The sequence below is a fragment of the Parasteatoda tepidariorum genome, chromosome 9, assembly GCF_982258835.1.
Source record: "Parasteatoda tepidariorum strain Cologne lab strain chromosome 9, Ptep-v5.0, whole genome shotgun sequence".
NCBI classification, from domain to species: Eukaryota; Metazoa; Arthropoda; class Arachnida; order Araneae; family Theridiidae; genus Parasteatoda; species Parasteatoda tepidariorum.
Window position 1 is genome coordinate 25,691,680 of NC_141763.1, and position 15,707 is coordinate 25,707,386.

Consider the following 15,707-nt stretch of genomic DNA (forward strand, 5'->3'; position numbering starts at 1 on the left):
AAAAGCTGCATAATCATTTCTTCAGATATTTTAGTGATATATAAACAGAAGTTTTAAAATCTTTTTTTCATTTTGCACACATTTTCAAAACTGTACATTTAATTCACAAAATTTTTACTTATGATTTACAAAGGATGTTCATACGGTATAAGTGATATCAGACCTAAAAGAGCATTGCAATATCCTTAGTGGATGGAGGCGACACGTTTCCATTCAGCACTTGTGAGGTCATAACCAATGAGGGATCGATTTTGATTGCATTGCTTTCTAAGGCTATTTTGGGAAATTTAAATGTTTAATAACTAAATAAACAAACATTAAGAAAAAACAAAAGGAAACAGATTTTTGGCTTCGACAGAGATTTTCCAATAAGTTAGGATTGGAAATAAAATAAAAAATTAAAAGGTAATGTAATTGTCCATTATAATTACAAAATATGATACATTATACATCAATATTTTTTTTAAAAATTAAATTTAATGATAAAGTAGTTATATGATTTCTTTATTGCTGAGGAAATTAATATGTATGTATTATACATTACTTTCACAACCAATAAAAGATTTAATGGACATTTTTCAAAAGGGATTTAATATGCATGAAGTTTTAAAAAATACCTTTTGTGATTATACTTATGTACACGTCAGAAAAAATTAGAATATCGCATTTGTCATCTAAGTACGTAGTGAAGACGCATTTATCAAAATGTGTACTTGCTTTCATTGCCATTTAACATTTCAAAATCACTCCTCTGAAATATTACCACAGAACTTGTAAAACTTACCTTACTTAAATCTAAATTTGCTTACGTCACTATGAGAAATTAAAGCTGAAAGTCTTTCTACTATTTAGCAAACCAACATATCGCTTAAGAGAACGCTAAGCACCATTTAATTAATCATCAGTATTACAAAGCGCTGTTATAAGATGAGATTAAATTTTAATGAAAATATTTGTATTCTTTTTAATTTTATTACTATAATTGATTAGTCTTTAAAAACGCATGCATAGTGTATATGTGGATGCAAAGAACTTGAGAAATATCGTGATACTCTACATATTCATTATTGTTCTAGAAAGCGTTTCTTGATAGTTTTTACAGGCAAGAAATTCTCGGATGCATTCACTCACCGTCAAATGCAACTCAACTCACTGCGAAACCTTAAATATCGATATCTTTGATATGAACAACAAAAATCTTAATTTAATTCAGTTTTGAGATTATGGACAACTACTCGAATTTTCATTTTGTGATGTAGCTAAGTTAGAAAAGGATTTAAAAAATAAAAATAATGAAGAAATAAAGTATAAAAATAATGAAGAAATAAAGTTTTAAAAAAAATATCAGTTCAGCGTATGAAACGATGATACCCATCTAGGAAAAAAAAAACTATCACGAGCAAAGAAGAGAATTGTTGAAATTGGAACAAGCTCCTAAAAAAAATGCATAATGTAGAAAATAGTGTAAAAAAAGTTTTTACACGAGGTCAAATACAATCTTTAATGAAGGGTACTTCAAATTTCAGGTGGATAACAGAGGACATTCCACGATGCATTATTATACGTTCTCTTTCTTCAAAAGCATATGACACTTCGGCAGAATTTCCAAATACCAATTAAATCAGTTTAGTTTCTGATTCATATCTGACCATCGTCAAAAATTTTTGTTTTGGGGGATGAGAATTATGCCTCATTACCTAAAGTTACTGCGGAATCATGGAATAATTTTAGATGATGGAACTTTTATCAACTCTGGAACTGTAGAAAAAGTATTAAGAAAAGATACCGGAGAAATAAAATTGTGGCACAAACTGAAAGAGTCATTCATTAGTTAAAGCTAACGATAGACAAAAAGTTAGACACACAGAGGTGTTATCAGGGCCCGATTAACCTCTGAAAATAGGGGAAGCATAATAGAATTTTGGGGCCCCCCTAACTTAAGCAAAAGAAATTTTTGATATTTTTCGCCCATAAGCAATACATTTTAAAGAGACAAGAACCATGAGAAAACTATTAGAACCTTAGAAAGGAATACAGAGATCTTATGCAATCATGTTGGGCCCTTCTTTACGTGCTTTATAGTAACAAAAACATGTTAACAAAATTTAAATATTCCAATAAATTAAATTATAAAATTACTTGTTGTTATACGAAAGGTTCTTTGCAAGATTAGTCTCTTATTTTACGCCAATTCGTTTACTAGCGGCAGAACAACACAAAATTCTAATTCAGCATAAATTATTGTTACTGCACCAGAAAAATCATACCAAATAATTTTCAAACATGAAACAAAAATATTTTTCGTACTGATAGATATTTAAAAGTCTTGTGTGTTTAGTTCAACAATAAAAAGCAGAGTAAAATTAATTTGAGCACAATGATAGAGAAAAAAGAAATAAGAAAATTCATAGGTTTATTACCATTACATATGTTTTTTTCTCGCTGTTAAATTCGCAAAATCTTCAATAATATCTGCAAATTGTAACATATTTGTAATATCGCTCTCTTTTGCCCAAAAGGGCTAAACTACTTAATTTATTATTTGAAAGAGTTGATCTCCACCGATTTTTTATTCTTTTCAATACAGAAAATGAACGTTCACTAGTGCAGTTATAAGTCACTAGTACATTTTCAAAAATAAGAAATTGGGCCCTTAATTTCAGTCGTTTGGGGGCCCCCCCTAGAATTTTACAGGGGAAGCACTTGCTTCCTATGCCTTTTCGGTAATCAGGCCCTGGGTGTTATTCTCTGCCACTACAGCAAAGGGAATATTAAATTTTACAGGAAACAAGAAGGCCCATGATTTTTTTAAATTAATCGATTTTTTTTGATGTGATGAACAGAAAGAGCTTAGAGCCCCCTCCAGCAAAAGGTATGAAAGCTGCTAAATTATTTTCAGTCTCAATCACTTGTTCTAAATGAAGTCAGAGAAGTTGTAAGCAAAATGAGATTGCTCCGTAAATAATGACTACTTCCATTTCAAAAAGAAATTTTTATCTCAATATCTTCATTATTAGAAGATTTAAAATCCGTCGAAGTATGATACATTCTAACCACTAGATTAACTCAAGATGCTCTTGAGAGTTTAGCCAAATTATAGGTCTTGGCAGATTTAATGACCATCCAAGTTCTACCGAAGTAATTAAAAGATTTAAACACTTGTTAATAGTAAATAAGCTACCTAATCTTTCGTCAAAAGTATGCGCAGAAATAAAAAATTCAGAAATAGGTTGTTATTTAACTGCGGAATTGTTAGAAAAAGCGCTTAAAAACCCACAACAAGAAATATAATTTCAAAAAGTAATGATATTCTTGACAACGTTGAAAATATAATGCATGACTTGACTAACTCCTTTCCTATGTCTTGGGATATTGACCTCAATTTGGGAAAGAAAATGATCAATTCACAAGAAAAAGGACTAAATTATATTGCTGGATGATTTCGCCTTAAAAATATTGATTCAAAATTAGGAATATCATCTTCTCAGTACATCCAACAACAGGGAAGCAACACGGAATGGATAAATCTCTTATCTAAGGGAGGATTATTTGTTCTGTCAACAGCATGGATGGAAGTGTGTCAGGAATTTGAGAACATTTTTCAACGTGTGCATGGGACATCTTACAGAAAATCAAAGAGTGTCCTCAAAGAACTTATAAATGAATTAGAGGGACGACATCCCGCAGTGAATAAAGCAACAGTACGTTTATTTTGTCGACTTAGAACTTATAAAGAATTCGCCATCTAAACAGAAACCTCCCCGTTACTTCAAAAAGAAAGACAGGCGGAAAAAATTAAAAAATGGATTAAGTCAAAGAAAATAAAAACTTAATTAGAAAGTAAAAATAATTAATAGTTAAAATTCTTCTAATTTCATAACATAGTTTTTAATGTAGTTATTCTAAATATGTATGTTTTTTTTAAATCATATTCTCTTAAATTTAAATATCTATAAACAACTGAACAATTTCTAATATAATGAAAATAAATTATTATTTTGTTTCAGTAATTAGCTTTTAAGGTTGTAGTTTACTAATGATTAAGTATAAACAAATTGCCATTAACAGCATATTTTAAAATCAGGATTTTAAATTTTAACCCAACTTTACAAATTATTGTTATCGAACAATTTATAGCCAAAAAGGTATCGATATATGCTTTAATTTTTTTTAGCAATGAAAGTTAAAATTTTAAAATAAAGTATTTATAGCCTCATTTACGACAACCAGTAAAATATTTTTATTAGTTTTGAATGGTATTTATTTTAATATTATGGCCAAGAAACTTTTTTTGAACTGAAATAATGTGTTAATTATGTAAAGTTTGAAAGCTAATATCAAAAAAAAAAAAAAAAAAGGTGGAACTTATTTTTACAGAGAGAATGATGCAAAGTTTTCATAGTATCTTTGCGTACGACCTCCGAGATCTGTGTGCGGCGTGACGTCATGAAGGGGGAAATCGTAGCTTCAGCTCTAAAGGCCTGGTTTCTTAAGAGAAGCGCCTTGTCTGGGCGTCAGCGGGTAGTTGACGTAACGCTGATTCCAACCTGTCCTGTCCTAAGAAACTAGGGCCTGGTTGATATGTGAAATTTTTATTTAACATATCAATTATTTAGGAGGAAGAAAAATCAAATGATAATAATAGTTCACTAAAGCGTGTTTGAAATAATTACATAAAAGTAATATTCAACCAGTGTTACTTTACTCCAGGGGGAGGGGAGGCAGGAAAGTTGACTAATGCTGCCAAAAGAAAAATCATAATTCGATAGCAGTTATTTCGCGAGCGCAAACAATTCTTTCACAAGTGGTCTGTTGACTAATATTTGGGTCCCGCAGTGGACTAAGACACGGTTCCCAGCAGATCACCGAAGTCAAGCATCACTGGCTACGGTCAGTGTGCGGGTGGGTGACCACTTGGGTCAGTCTGCGTTGGGACCGAGGGTGTGCTATATTGGTCCTCGTTAAACTGTGCTACCGTAAAGTGCTCAACTTCGCGCGCAGGTCGCCGGGCTACCGATGCGGGGGTGCCATCCCCTCCGCAGAGGATCAAAATTGTGATGGCATGTGTTCGGATCATCCTCCAGGATGTTTCCCAGACCGTCGCCAATAGCCCATTGTGCAGCTCTAGTGCCACGCAAATTAACAACAACAACTAATATTTGGTGATTGCTGTTATAAAGGATTGCATGAGCGCAAATACTATCTGAAATGAAAATCAAGTGAAAATTAACAGACAGCACCATTGGCAAATGCAGTGTTACAGTAAGTGATCAAAATTGGATCCGTGGTATATGTCTGGTTGTGTGTATTTTCAAATAAAACCAAATATTTTTCGCTATGTTCGAATGCAACAGTTTCGGATGTCCGAGCAACGATATTCTCATCTGAGTTAATTTGGAGTCTCATCAACTCTTTGGGATGTTTTAACCCTCCGCTTTCGGCTCAGTTTTTATACTTTCCGGTCCTGAAATACGGGGCGATTTTTAAGTTACTTTTAGTTTAGTATTTTTCATTTTAAGTAATTTTTTCACCACTAAATATCAAAAATTATAAGTATGATATGAAATGCAACGTTAAAGCATCATTCTACTGGTTACGATATTAAAAAGTAGGCGTTACTATCTTCCTTCAAGGAATTTTTCTATATAATTTGCGAAATTCCCGAACCCTCTAGTGCAGTGTTTCCCAACGTGGGACCCACTCCCCACCGGGGGGCAATTTGATTGTAAAGGGGGGCAATTCAAAAATGGACTCGACATGAGTTTAAACCTTTTGCTCTAGGCCATTTAAATGCAATGCGAGATTTCGGTGACAAAATCAAAAGAAAAAAGCAAATTCTTAAATAATTGCGGTCAATAAATATTATGTGACTTAGGGATTTTTTAAGCGACAAACCTGAAATGAAGTATCTGTTAACAGTCGATGGTCTGTTAACAGATGGTCTGTTAACAGCCGATGGTCTGTTAACAGGCGCAGGCGGTCGAGTTGAGTTGAATTGTTTTACTCCTGCTGCTGAGTTGAGTTGTTTCCCTCCTGCTTTAGTTTTGGTTTCGGTTTCCAAAATTATTAACTTCCGGTGGCAACACTGGTTTTAGTTTTGGTTTCGGTTTCCAAAATTGTTGACTTCCGGTGGCAACACTAGATAATTTCTTATTTCTGTCCGCTTGAATTTCTTATTTTAGTTTTAGTTTTGATTTCATTATTATTTCTTAGCGTTGGCAACACTCATTAATTTAGATTTGTTATTAAAAGATGGCAACACATTCTAGTTTCGGTTTTCAAAATAAACAGGCGGTGCAGGCGGAGATACTCGTGGCTCCATCTAGTGATTAAAATAATTACTAATTTTTGCACATTATAGATGTTTGATGCTGGTGACGCCATCTATGTGGAAATTTTAGAAATAAAAATAATTTTAAATCTATTTTAATATTTAATTATGTTTTATTATTTATTAAATTATAATTCAGACTGAGGATCGAACTCATGCCAATCAAAAAAGCACTCGTGGGTCAGTAGTTGGATATCATAACCACTGACCTACGATTGCTTGGTCAGATATGTGTAAATAAGTTAAACCTTTGTATATTGAACACGTGTATGAATTAAAAGGGGTCGATTACGATATCACCTTTTAGTTTAATCGATATGTTTTTCACTTAATCATTGACAGTTATTAAATGACTATTTCTACCCGTATTGATGCGATTATAATTTTCTCTGGGTGGCAACAGCAATGACCATGCACATGTTAAAGTTTGACGTGTAAATTCGCAGACGGTCATGAAGAAAATCTTAGTTTCTTTTTTCTAGGTTTTTAAAATGGCAACACATAATTATCAAATTAAAATAGTTTGAACTAGTGAGATTTTTATTTATTGTACTTCTTAGCTGTGGCAACGCTTTTATTTTTATTTACTGAATGGCAACACCTAATCATTGCTAGATGATGTTATCCGATCGGGTATTATCTTGTTATATCCTGCAGGATCTGATAAAAACTGTCATTACTTGTTAAACGTATGACGTACGATAAATTTCTTCACTTCTTTTCACTTTCAGTATTTACTTTAGTTAAATGATTGGTATGGATTATATGATTGGTTATTTACTTCTTCTGTTTATATTGTTGGCAACGGAACCTGATTGATAAGGAATTTAGTTTAAGTTAAAAGTTGTGCGACTGTTAGTGATTGGTGTATGTACATAACTGTGTTTCTCTATAATTCAGATTTTAAAGTATTTTACTTAGCCATCCTGTTTGAATTTATTTAAGTATGGAAAAACGAAAATTAAACCAGGATACATCTACACAGAATATTAGCAAAAAGTCAAGAACTGAAGTTTCAAATGTAAGTAACAATATTCAGTACATTTTAATACATGTGGTTGACTATATGTTAATGTTTATTTTGTAAAACTAATTGCATTTTATTGTATTTTCTTTAGAGCAATGGAAAGTTTTCTGAGGATCATATTCCAGAAGGAGTATTTCCAATAGGAAATGATTTTTTTGTGATTGCAACTACTTTTCAAGGTAATGCTACAGTTCATATTAGACAGTACAAGAAACATGGAAAATTCTACTATTCGACTAAGAATGGAATCACCTTACGCCCATGGTGGATTGAGTACATAATGGGAATAAAAAAGGTTCCAGACTCGAAGCAGGAGTTACCTCATGGACTGTTACCGCCAGAAAATCAAATCCAAATTACAAGTGAGAATTTCAATGACTTTTGTTTTAAGCGTATTGAATATGGACTTGATAAAAAAGTGTTTTTTAAAGAAATTTCAATATCTCGTGGTCAGTGGGATGAAATGATTAAATGTTATAATGATATAGCAGCCAGTGTATTAGATCATGTATTTCGATGCATGAATCTTTTAGATGCATTTAAAAACTATCATGAAGGTCCAATAGAAAAGGAATTACCCCCTTCTTCAGACAATAGCCTCGGCCAAGCACATTTAAAAACAGAAATGAAAAAGTCAATTTGTAACCTTCTTGTTGAAAAAGGTTTAAAAGAACCAAAAATGATGGCCGAGGAGTTGTGGGCTAATAGTGAAGAGACATTTAATTCTTATGTACTTTCGCTTGAGGAAATGGAAATTGCGGAGAGTTTCTATTCCAATTTATGGGAAAATCAAAACTTTTTGTTAATGAAACCTATATACTATGTAACTACTGATTTTTTTAAAAATCTACGTTTAGATTTAGCTGTTAGAGAAGCGAGAAATTTCATGTGCCCCGAAGACACTTTTGAATTTTATAATGATGAATGTTAAGAAACAATATTGTATTACACTTATACAAGTCTTAAATAAATAGTTTTGTATATACTTATGTTTGTTTTAACCCTCCTGGCGTCAAGCCCGTTATATTACGGGCTTCATTTCCTTGCTAAAAGCGGCTTGCCCGTGTTTTCACGGGTTCACGATCTGCCTCTGGAGCGGCGAACCCGTCTTTTTCTCCTCTAGAATATTTCCTTCCCCCTCAACCTCCTACTGCTCACAAATTGAGAGGCGTATAAGCTGTCATCGTAAATCACTCACTGTGCTATAGTATTTCTGTTTGAATAGATGTGAATATTTTGCATTCTTTTTGATTTTTGAACCCCCACTCAAACTAAAAGTTTACCTTTAATAAACAGGTTTTTTTTTTTTGTTCAACTTATTCGATAGATTTAATTTTATTCAATATTTATTGCTTAATTTATTATACTAAATCTTTAAATGTTTTAAATCGTTTTGTATTTTTAAATTTCAAATAATTTTCGAAAATTCATTTAATTTTAGTGTAAATTGCAGCAAATTATTTCTTCTCTAAATAATAATGTAATATTTAATGAACTAATTTATGAATTTTTAATATTACCAATTTTCTATAATATTTAACTAATTTAGTTAAAGTAATTAATTGTTTTTTAAAAAAATTTTTTTTTTTTTGCTTACAAAATATATTTCAAAACAATTCTTGCAATTGAAGTTAACTCTAAAAACATTCTCTCCTCTTCATGTAATGTTCTGGACTTTCTCAGCGTTTGTCTAAAATCCCGTCACCTATGACACTAGTTTTATTTGTACTTTAGTTTAATGATATTGAAACATTTTCATGGATAGAGAGGAAATCGAAATTCTTTTCATTTGGAAATACGTTTTATTAAATTAGTAAAATTACAAGCTGTTAAAACTCCAAATAACTAAGTGAGTTTCAATATACCAAATATTTTTTTTTCATCCAAGCAAATAATCAAATGAATTGTAAATTTTTATGTCACTCACATTACGATATACATTTTAAAGAAAACGATTTATAGCTTGTTTTAGTAAAAACAAATAAGTTTAATAATAAATTTAAATTTTCTTAATAAATTATATTAAAAAAAAATTACAAGCAGTTAAAACTCCAAATAACTAAGTGAGTTTTAATATACCAAATATTTTTTTTTCCATCCCCACAAATAATCAAATGAATTGTAAATTTTTTGGTCACTCACATTACGATATACATTTTAAAGAAAACGATTTATAGCTTGTTTTAGTAAAAACAAATAAGTTTAATAATAAATTTAAATTTTCTTAATAAATTATATTAAAAAAAATTACAAGCAGTTAAAACTCCAAATAACTAAGTGAGTTTTAATATACCAAATATTTTTTTTTCCATCCCCACAAATAATCAAATGAATTGTAAATTTTTTGGTCACTCACATTACGATATACATTTTAAAGAAAACGATTTATAGCTTGTTTTAGTAATAACAAATAAGTTTAATATTAAATTTTCTTAATAAATTATATAAAAAAAAATTACAAGTTGTTAAAAACTCCAAATAACTAAGTGAGTTTTAATATACCAAATATTTTTTTTTTCATCCAAGCAAATAATCAAATGAATTGTAAATTTTTATGTCACTCACATTACGATATACATTTTAAAGAAAACGATTTATAGCTTGTTTCAGTAAAAACAACTAAGTTTAATAATAAATTTAAATTTTCTTAATAAATTATGTAAAAAAAATTACAAGTTGTTAAAACTTCAAATAACTAAGTGAGTTTTAATATACCAAACATTTTTTTCCATCCTTGCAAATAATCAAATAAATTTTAAATTTTTTATGTCACTCACATTACGATATACATTTTAAACAATCCGGAATTTGAAAGTTGTTGATAACGAGGGTGAATACAGTGTTGATTAAAAATAAAATCTTGGTAACAAATACCAACTGCACCGAAATGACCTTACTTTCCACTCCCCCTAATATTCCATTAATTTAACACAATAAAATTAAGTATTACAGTACTGTCATTCGTACTAGAATATTCATCTATTGACGGTCTAAATACAAAAGTAAATGATACTTCTAGTTACGTGATGATCTTGTTGAGTTATTGAAATCGTTTTTAGAAGTTTCATTTGAAATGAGCAATAAACAAGCTTTATTGTGATGTAAATATAATCTAGACTCCGCTTATAAGTGTTCGGATGAAGTGAGTTTCGCCTATCGCTTTCTTTTCTATTTATGATCAAAAATACTATGAAAGATGATCTAAAAGAAATGGACGTACTGTAATAAGCAGAACGTGTTGCATTAAGTTAGCGAAATGTGAAATGCAGAGAAGATTTGTCACTGTATTTTCTGAGATTCTTTTCGAGAAATTCTCGACTGCAAGAAAATAATAAAACTTAAAATAAGAGCTTCAATAAATTTAGGATGAATAATAATAATATTTGGGAATAAATATGAAAGACATGATGTTTTTTTTTTCATTCTTAGGAATTGTATATCTTTGAATTCATAAATGACGGTGCAATTTATTTTATAAGGCATAATGCAACCTCTTATATGTTTTTTTTAAGTGATAACAAGTTCTTGCGCCCTACCATAATCTCAAGTATATCCATAACCCACAAGCTCCTTAAATACGTTGCTAATTACTATAAATAAAATATTCTTAAAGTGTTACTCTTATAAATAGTAAATATAGTGGACAGGGAGGCAAGTTTTATTACACGAAATATTTCTTAGCACATATAATTTGAAACCATAGAGTAATACGTATAATACTTTTTTCTTTAAAAAATGTAATTTTAAAAAAAAAAAATGTTATTGCAACTTTTCATTAGTTGATATGTTACAAAAGTAGTGCAATAAGTTTTTATTTTTTTGCAAATTTGAAGCTAAAGATCCCGAAAACTTTATTCCTAAATTTGATCTGCTTAAATGTATTAGTAATAATTTAAAAAGAAAAAAGAAAATTAGATGAAAGATAAAATTATACTGATAACCTCGTTAGAAATACAAAATATAGCAACTTCATTAAAATTCATTTATATATAGCTTACTTTATTCAATTAAATAGTATTTATAAAATACAAACGAAGTTATGCAATAAAATATTTATTTAAATGAGAAAATGTTAAACAGGTTAATGTTAATTAAAATATCAGTTGTATTATGTTTTAAACATGTGTAAAAATTACAAATTCTCAATTGTATGATATACTTCAAAACAAGGTACAACACACAAAGTGACATTGCACTGTTTACATTGAAATCGAGATTCTTTCCTAACTCGTTGTCCTTTTGAGTCAAAATTTTTACTCCGCCACCCCCCTAGAAAAGAAATCCTACCCTTATCTATTCTGAATAGAAGGAGTGACTAGTTCGATGACGTTCGACTTAAAAACCTGAATTTGCAATCCCATAGCTCATTTCCTATTATACGTCAGTCATTTCCTATCTCTTGACTTTGAAGAGGGATGAAAGAATGGAATTCGGGGGAAAGCAATATTTATATTGTAATAGATTTTTATACTTATACACATAAGTTTTTTTCAATTTTTTTTCCAGCTAAGTTAGGTTCTATAAAGAAATAAAAAAAGCAAACATATCCTACTTATAAAAATTAAATATAGACTAATGAATATAAGAATATAAAGTAATGAATATATAAACTAACGAATAAAAATATAAAATCCCATATTCATTCTATTTACCATTTCCAATTTTGAAAATATCTTCCTTTTTTTTGTGTAATTCTTTTCTATGTCATTTAATTGCCACACAAAAGGTGTGCACCTTGAATAATGCATAATCGAAGTACTTTTTTATGACAAAGTATTTTTATGTCATGTTTACAGGTTGTAATTATTGTCAGTTTTTTTCACAGAAAAAGAAAAGCAGAGCAACGATTTTTTTCCGATTTTGCATGCACTGTATTCTATTCTATAGGCGGAAAAAATTAGTGTTGTCAGCTAGAAATATAGTTATTTACCTTTGAGTCTGAGACAATATTTCTAAATGGTGTCTCAGAAACATATTTGGAATAACTGATTCTATAGGTCATCATGGTGCAAAGAGTTAATTTTTTTCATGAAAAAAATTTTATTGATATTTATTATACTAAATCAATACAACCAAAAATCTTTAAAAATATGTTTATTTTTGTATATTTAAATTCTGTTACTGTGACGTACTTTTTTTACAATATATATTGTTTGATTTATATTGTAAAAATCATTCACACGAAATTAAAGCAGTAGACAAAATAGCAAAGAATCAATGTATTAATTCTTGAAATCAAGGATGGCGCCAGACTCTGCCCGACAAGGGGTCAAGTCTCCCCCGACTGGGGGGCTCAAACAAATTCAAAATATTTAAATTAATTATACTTTACATTTTTTTCAAGTGTGTTTCTAAGAATCTAAAATCAGTAATATTGATACCCATAATGTGCAGATTCCTTTTAATGTAAATTTAAATCTAATTTTTTTTTCTGTTATCGATATATTTTGTACTGTATGGTGCAATTTACCATACATTGTAATCGTAAAAATTACTTCTGTAATGAAGAATAGTTGTAGCAGTAACCGCTGTTTCAAAAAAATTCGACACTTCTTACTCTCATAAAGCAAAAATTATTCGATAATAAAAATCAGAAATTTCATGCACATTTAACAAAACATTTAAAGAATATTTTAATATAAAATGTTATTTTTATATTCATCGATTGACTTTTGACTCATTTAAATATTTTTCAAATAAAGTTTTAAGTACATTTTTTGCATCCACGTATTCTATCTAAATATATCATGCCCCGTTTCGAAGGAACTTCGAAATGGTTATGCCCATAAAATTGCAAAATTTCTATTTTTTTTAATTGTTACACTGTATAATTTTACGGACAAAAAAAGGGCTATTTTAATCAGGGGACTCGATGCTAATATATATTGTAAATAAATACAAAGATACTTCGAAAATTTCTCCTTGCGATTCCCTTTTCTTTTCAAAGATGCTTTTAAAGTGAACATCAATGTCCGGCAAAATGCTAATTTCTCTATTTGAGAAAAAGAGTAAGTCCATCGGCTGAAAATATAAGATTCAAACAATATAGCTGAAATTTGTAATTATTTTTAAATTTACAAATTTTAAATTTGCTTCCGAGAAACGAATATTAACTAACTTACATTTTTAAAAAAAAATTGCAACACATGGCTGCTGTTTGTCTGCCTATGTTTTCGTTTCACTGCAAAGCTGAAAGCACACTTTCTACCAAGATTTCTGTTTCGCCCTGCAAAAGCGTTTTACATATTGGCATATGCCTGCAACGAATAACCTTTCACACAGTTAATTGATTATTGTTTACCACATGTCAACGCGAAACATTCTTTCCTCTACGATTTAAATTTGTTTTTGCTTTCATAGTTACGAATTTTAAGTCACAAGAAATGGACACTAAAAATTAAGAAGTTAGGGGACCAAATTTCGAAAAAAAAAAAATTATTTTTATTTTTCAGGACTTATTTGACCGATTTTGCTTTTTGATTGAATCGAAAAAATTTTCATACAATTGTTAAAATTCGTTTTTCCAAAGGTAATTCCATGCAAAAAATATAGTTTTAAATAGTTATAAAATATTTAATATATTTATAATATGCGTTGAAAAATTCTGAATCACGATTTTTGAAATTCCTGTGCAGTAAATGGCGACTGATGCACGTTAAATCTATCGAGTCGCAAAGCCCCCCATGTTCCCATAACAAATAAACAACACTGGGGGTACTTATCCAGGAGTTTCCTGGTCTTCTGGATTGGTTCAAAATTACAAGGCTACGGAGTTGAAATTGGGTCGGTTGTTCAACGACGGATAAAATAAAATAGCAAGATCTACAAACCTGAAACTATAGACAAACTTGTATGTTTATCCAGATCAGAATGCGTTTTTCTGTTTATTTTCGTAACTTAAAATATGGTATTGATTCTTTGTACGTGAAAATATGATTAAATCAAAAGTTAATCAAGGTGTTCCCTTTTTCCATTTCATGCACTGTACATAAAATAAGTCAATGAGAATCTGTTAGGTTGATTAATATATATTTTAGGATATTGAATATGAACAGTTTAATTGTTTTTCTGACTCAATCAACAATCTTTTTACTACTAAGAAAATGATAAAAAAGATAATAAATAAAAAATATTTTGTTATTGTTTTTTTTCCGACTGCATATTTATTGCGTTGATTAAAATATAAACCTTGAATCCGAATAAGTAAATGATTTTCCTCAATTAATAGTATTTTTTAAAAAAAAAAGATTAAAAAATTAAATTTTTTTTATTTTGTTCTTATACTTTCATTTTGCTTGAAAATTTCAAAAAGAAATTATGTGATCACATAAACCATTGATAAACACATTACATAAAAAAGAATTCGCAAAGAAGAGGACCTGTGTATCCCCTTTCTTAGTTCTCCAGAAGAAAGAATAGCAGTTTGAAAGATAAGTTTCCAAGAAAATGAAGATGTGTCTGTGGGAAAGGATTTCTATGGGACTTCGAAAAGTCTTCAATTTCACCTATGTCTAATCGCATCCAGTCTCTAGTTTGACAATGTACAGGTAAAGTTATGGGTAGTGCAGTGAAACTATAATTACATAGAATTTACAATATATTTTACTAATTTTTGTTACTAATTAAGAACAAATAGATAAAAAGTCAACTACAAAATTTTTTTATTAGGCATTTGTAAAAGAATTTTTGACATAATTTAGAAAAAAATGTGACCAGACTATTTTCCGGACGAGACTTTAAAATTTTCCCGTGGGAGGGGGGGGGGCATGCCCGACAGGGGAGCAATTCCCCCTCCCCTGATCCCGCCTTTGCTTGAAAAAATATTCTTGCAATGATTCTTGTACTGATATTTATTCCTTGCATGCGAAATTTAATAAGATTTTGATATGTTTTCATTCTTAATATTATTTTTACTATGAAAAAATGTAATGAAAAATGCAGTTTTGCTTAATAACTACTAGTGTAAATAGAAATTCATATTTTTTGAAGTTTTATAAATCTCTATTAGAATACCTAACGATTTTTACTCAATCGCGTAAACGATGAATTAAAAATGGATATTTCGTTTTGAAACAGTAGCGCTTAACAAAAGCTTTTTCTCCCTCTCAAAGAAAAAGAGCCATTATACATGAAAATATAATATCCACTGAATTGACGTTATATTTCGCATCTATAGTACTATTATATAAGTACTATAAATTATTTTTTAAATTCAAAGATATCATTAATGTGGATTAAAAAGGTAAATATGATTTGTTATTAACACGTATATCAACGAAATTGTTCTCATCCTACATGAACTTAGAACTGAAGTAAATTAAAAAGGATGCACATTTTTTTTTTAAAACT

At 29.7% G+C, this 15,707-nt stretch overlaps 1 protein-coding gene across 1 annotated transcript; it reads left to right on the forward strand.

Moving 5' to 3' along the window:
• The first annotated feature begins 6,630 nt into the window (after positions 1-6,630).
• Positions 6,631-8,340, forward strand: LOC122272883 (uncharacterized). The gene is made up of 2 exons (XM_043056918.3): positions 6,631-7,352; positions 7,450-8,340. Exons 1-2 carry the CDS (start codon positions 7,278-7,280, stop codon positions 8,287-8,289), a joined length of 915 nt encoding a protein of 304 aa, XP_042912852.2. The 5' UTR covers positions 6,631-7,277; the 3' UTR covers positions 8,290-8,340.
• Positions 8,341-15,707: the final 7,367 nt, after the last annotated feature.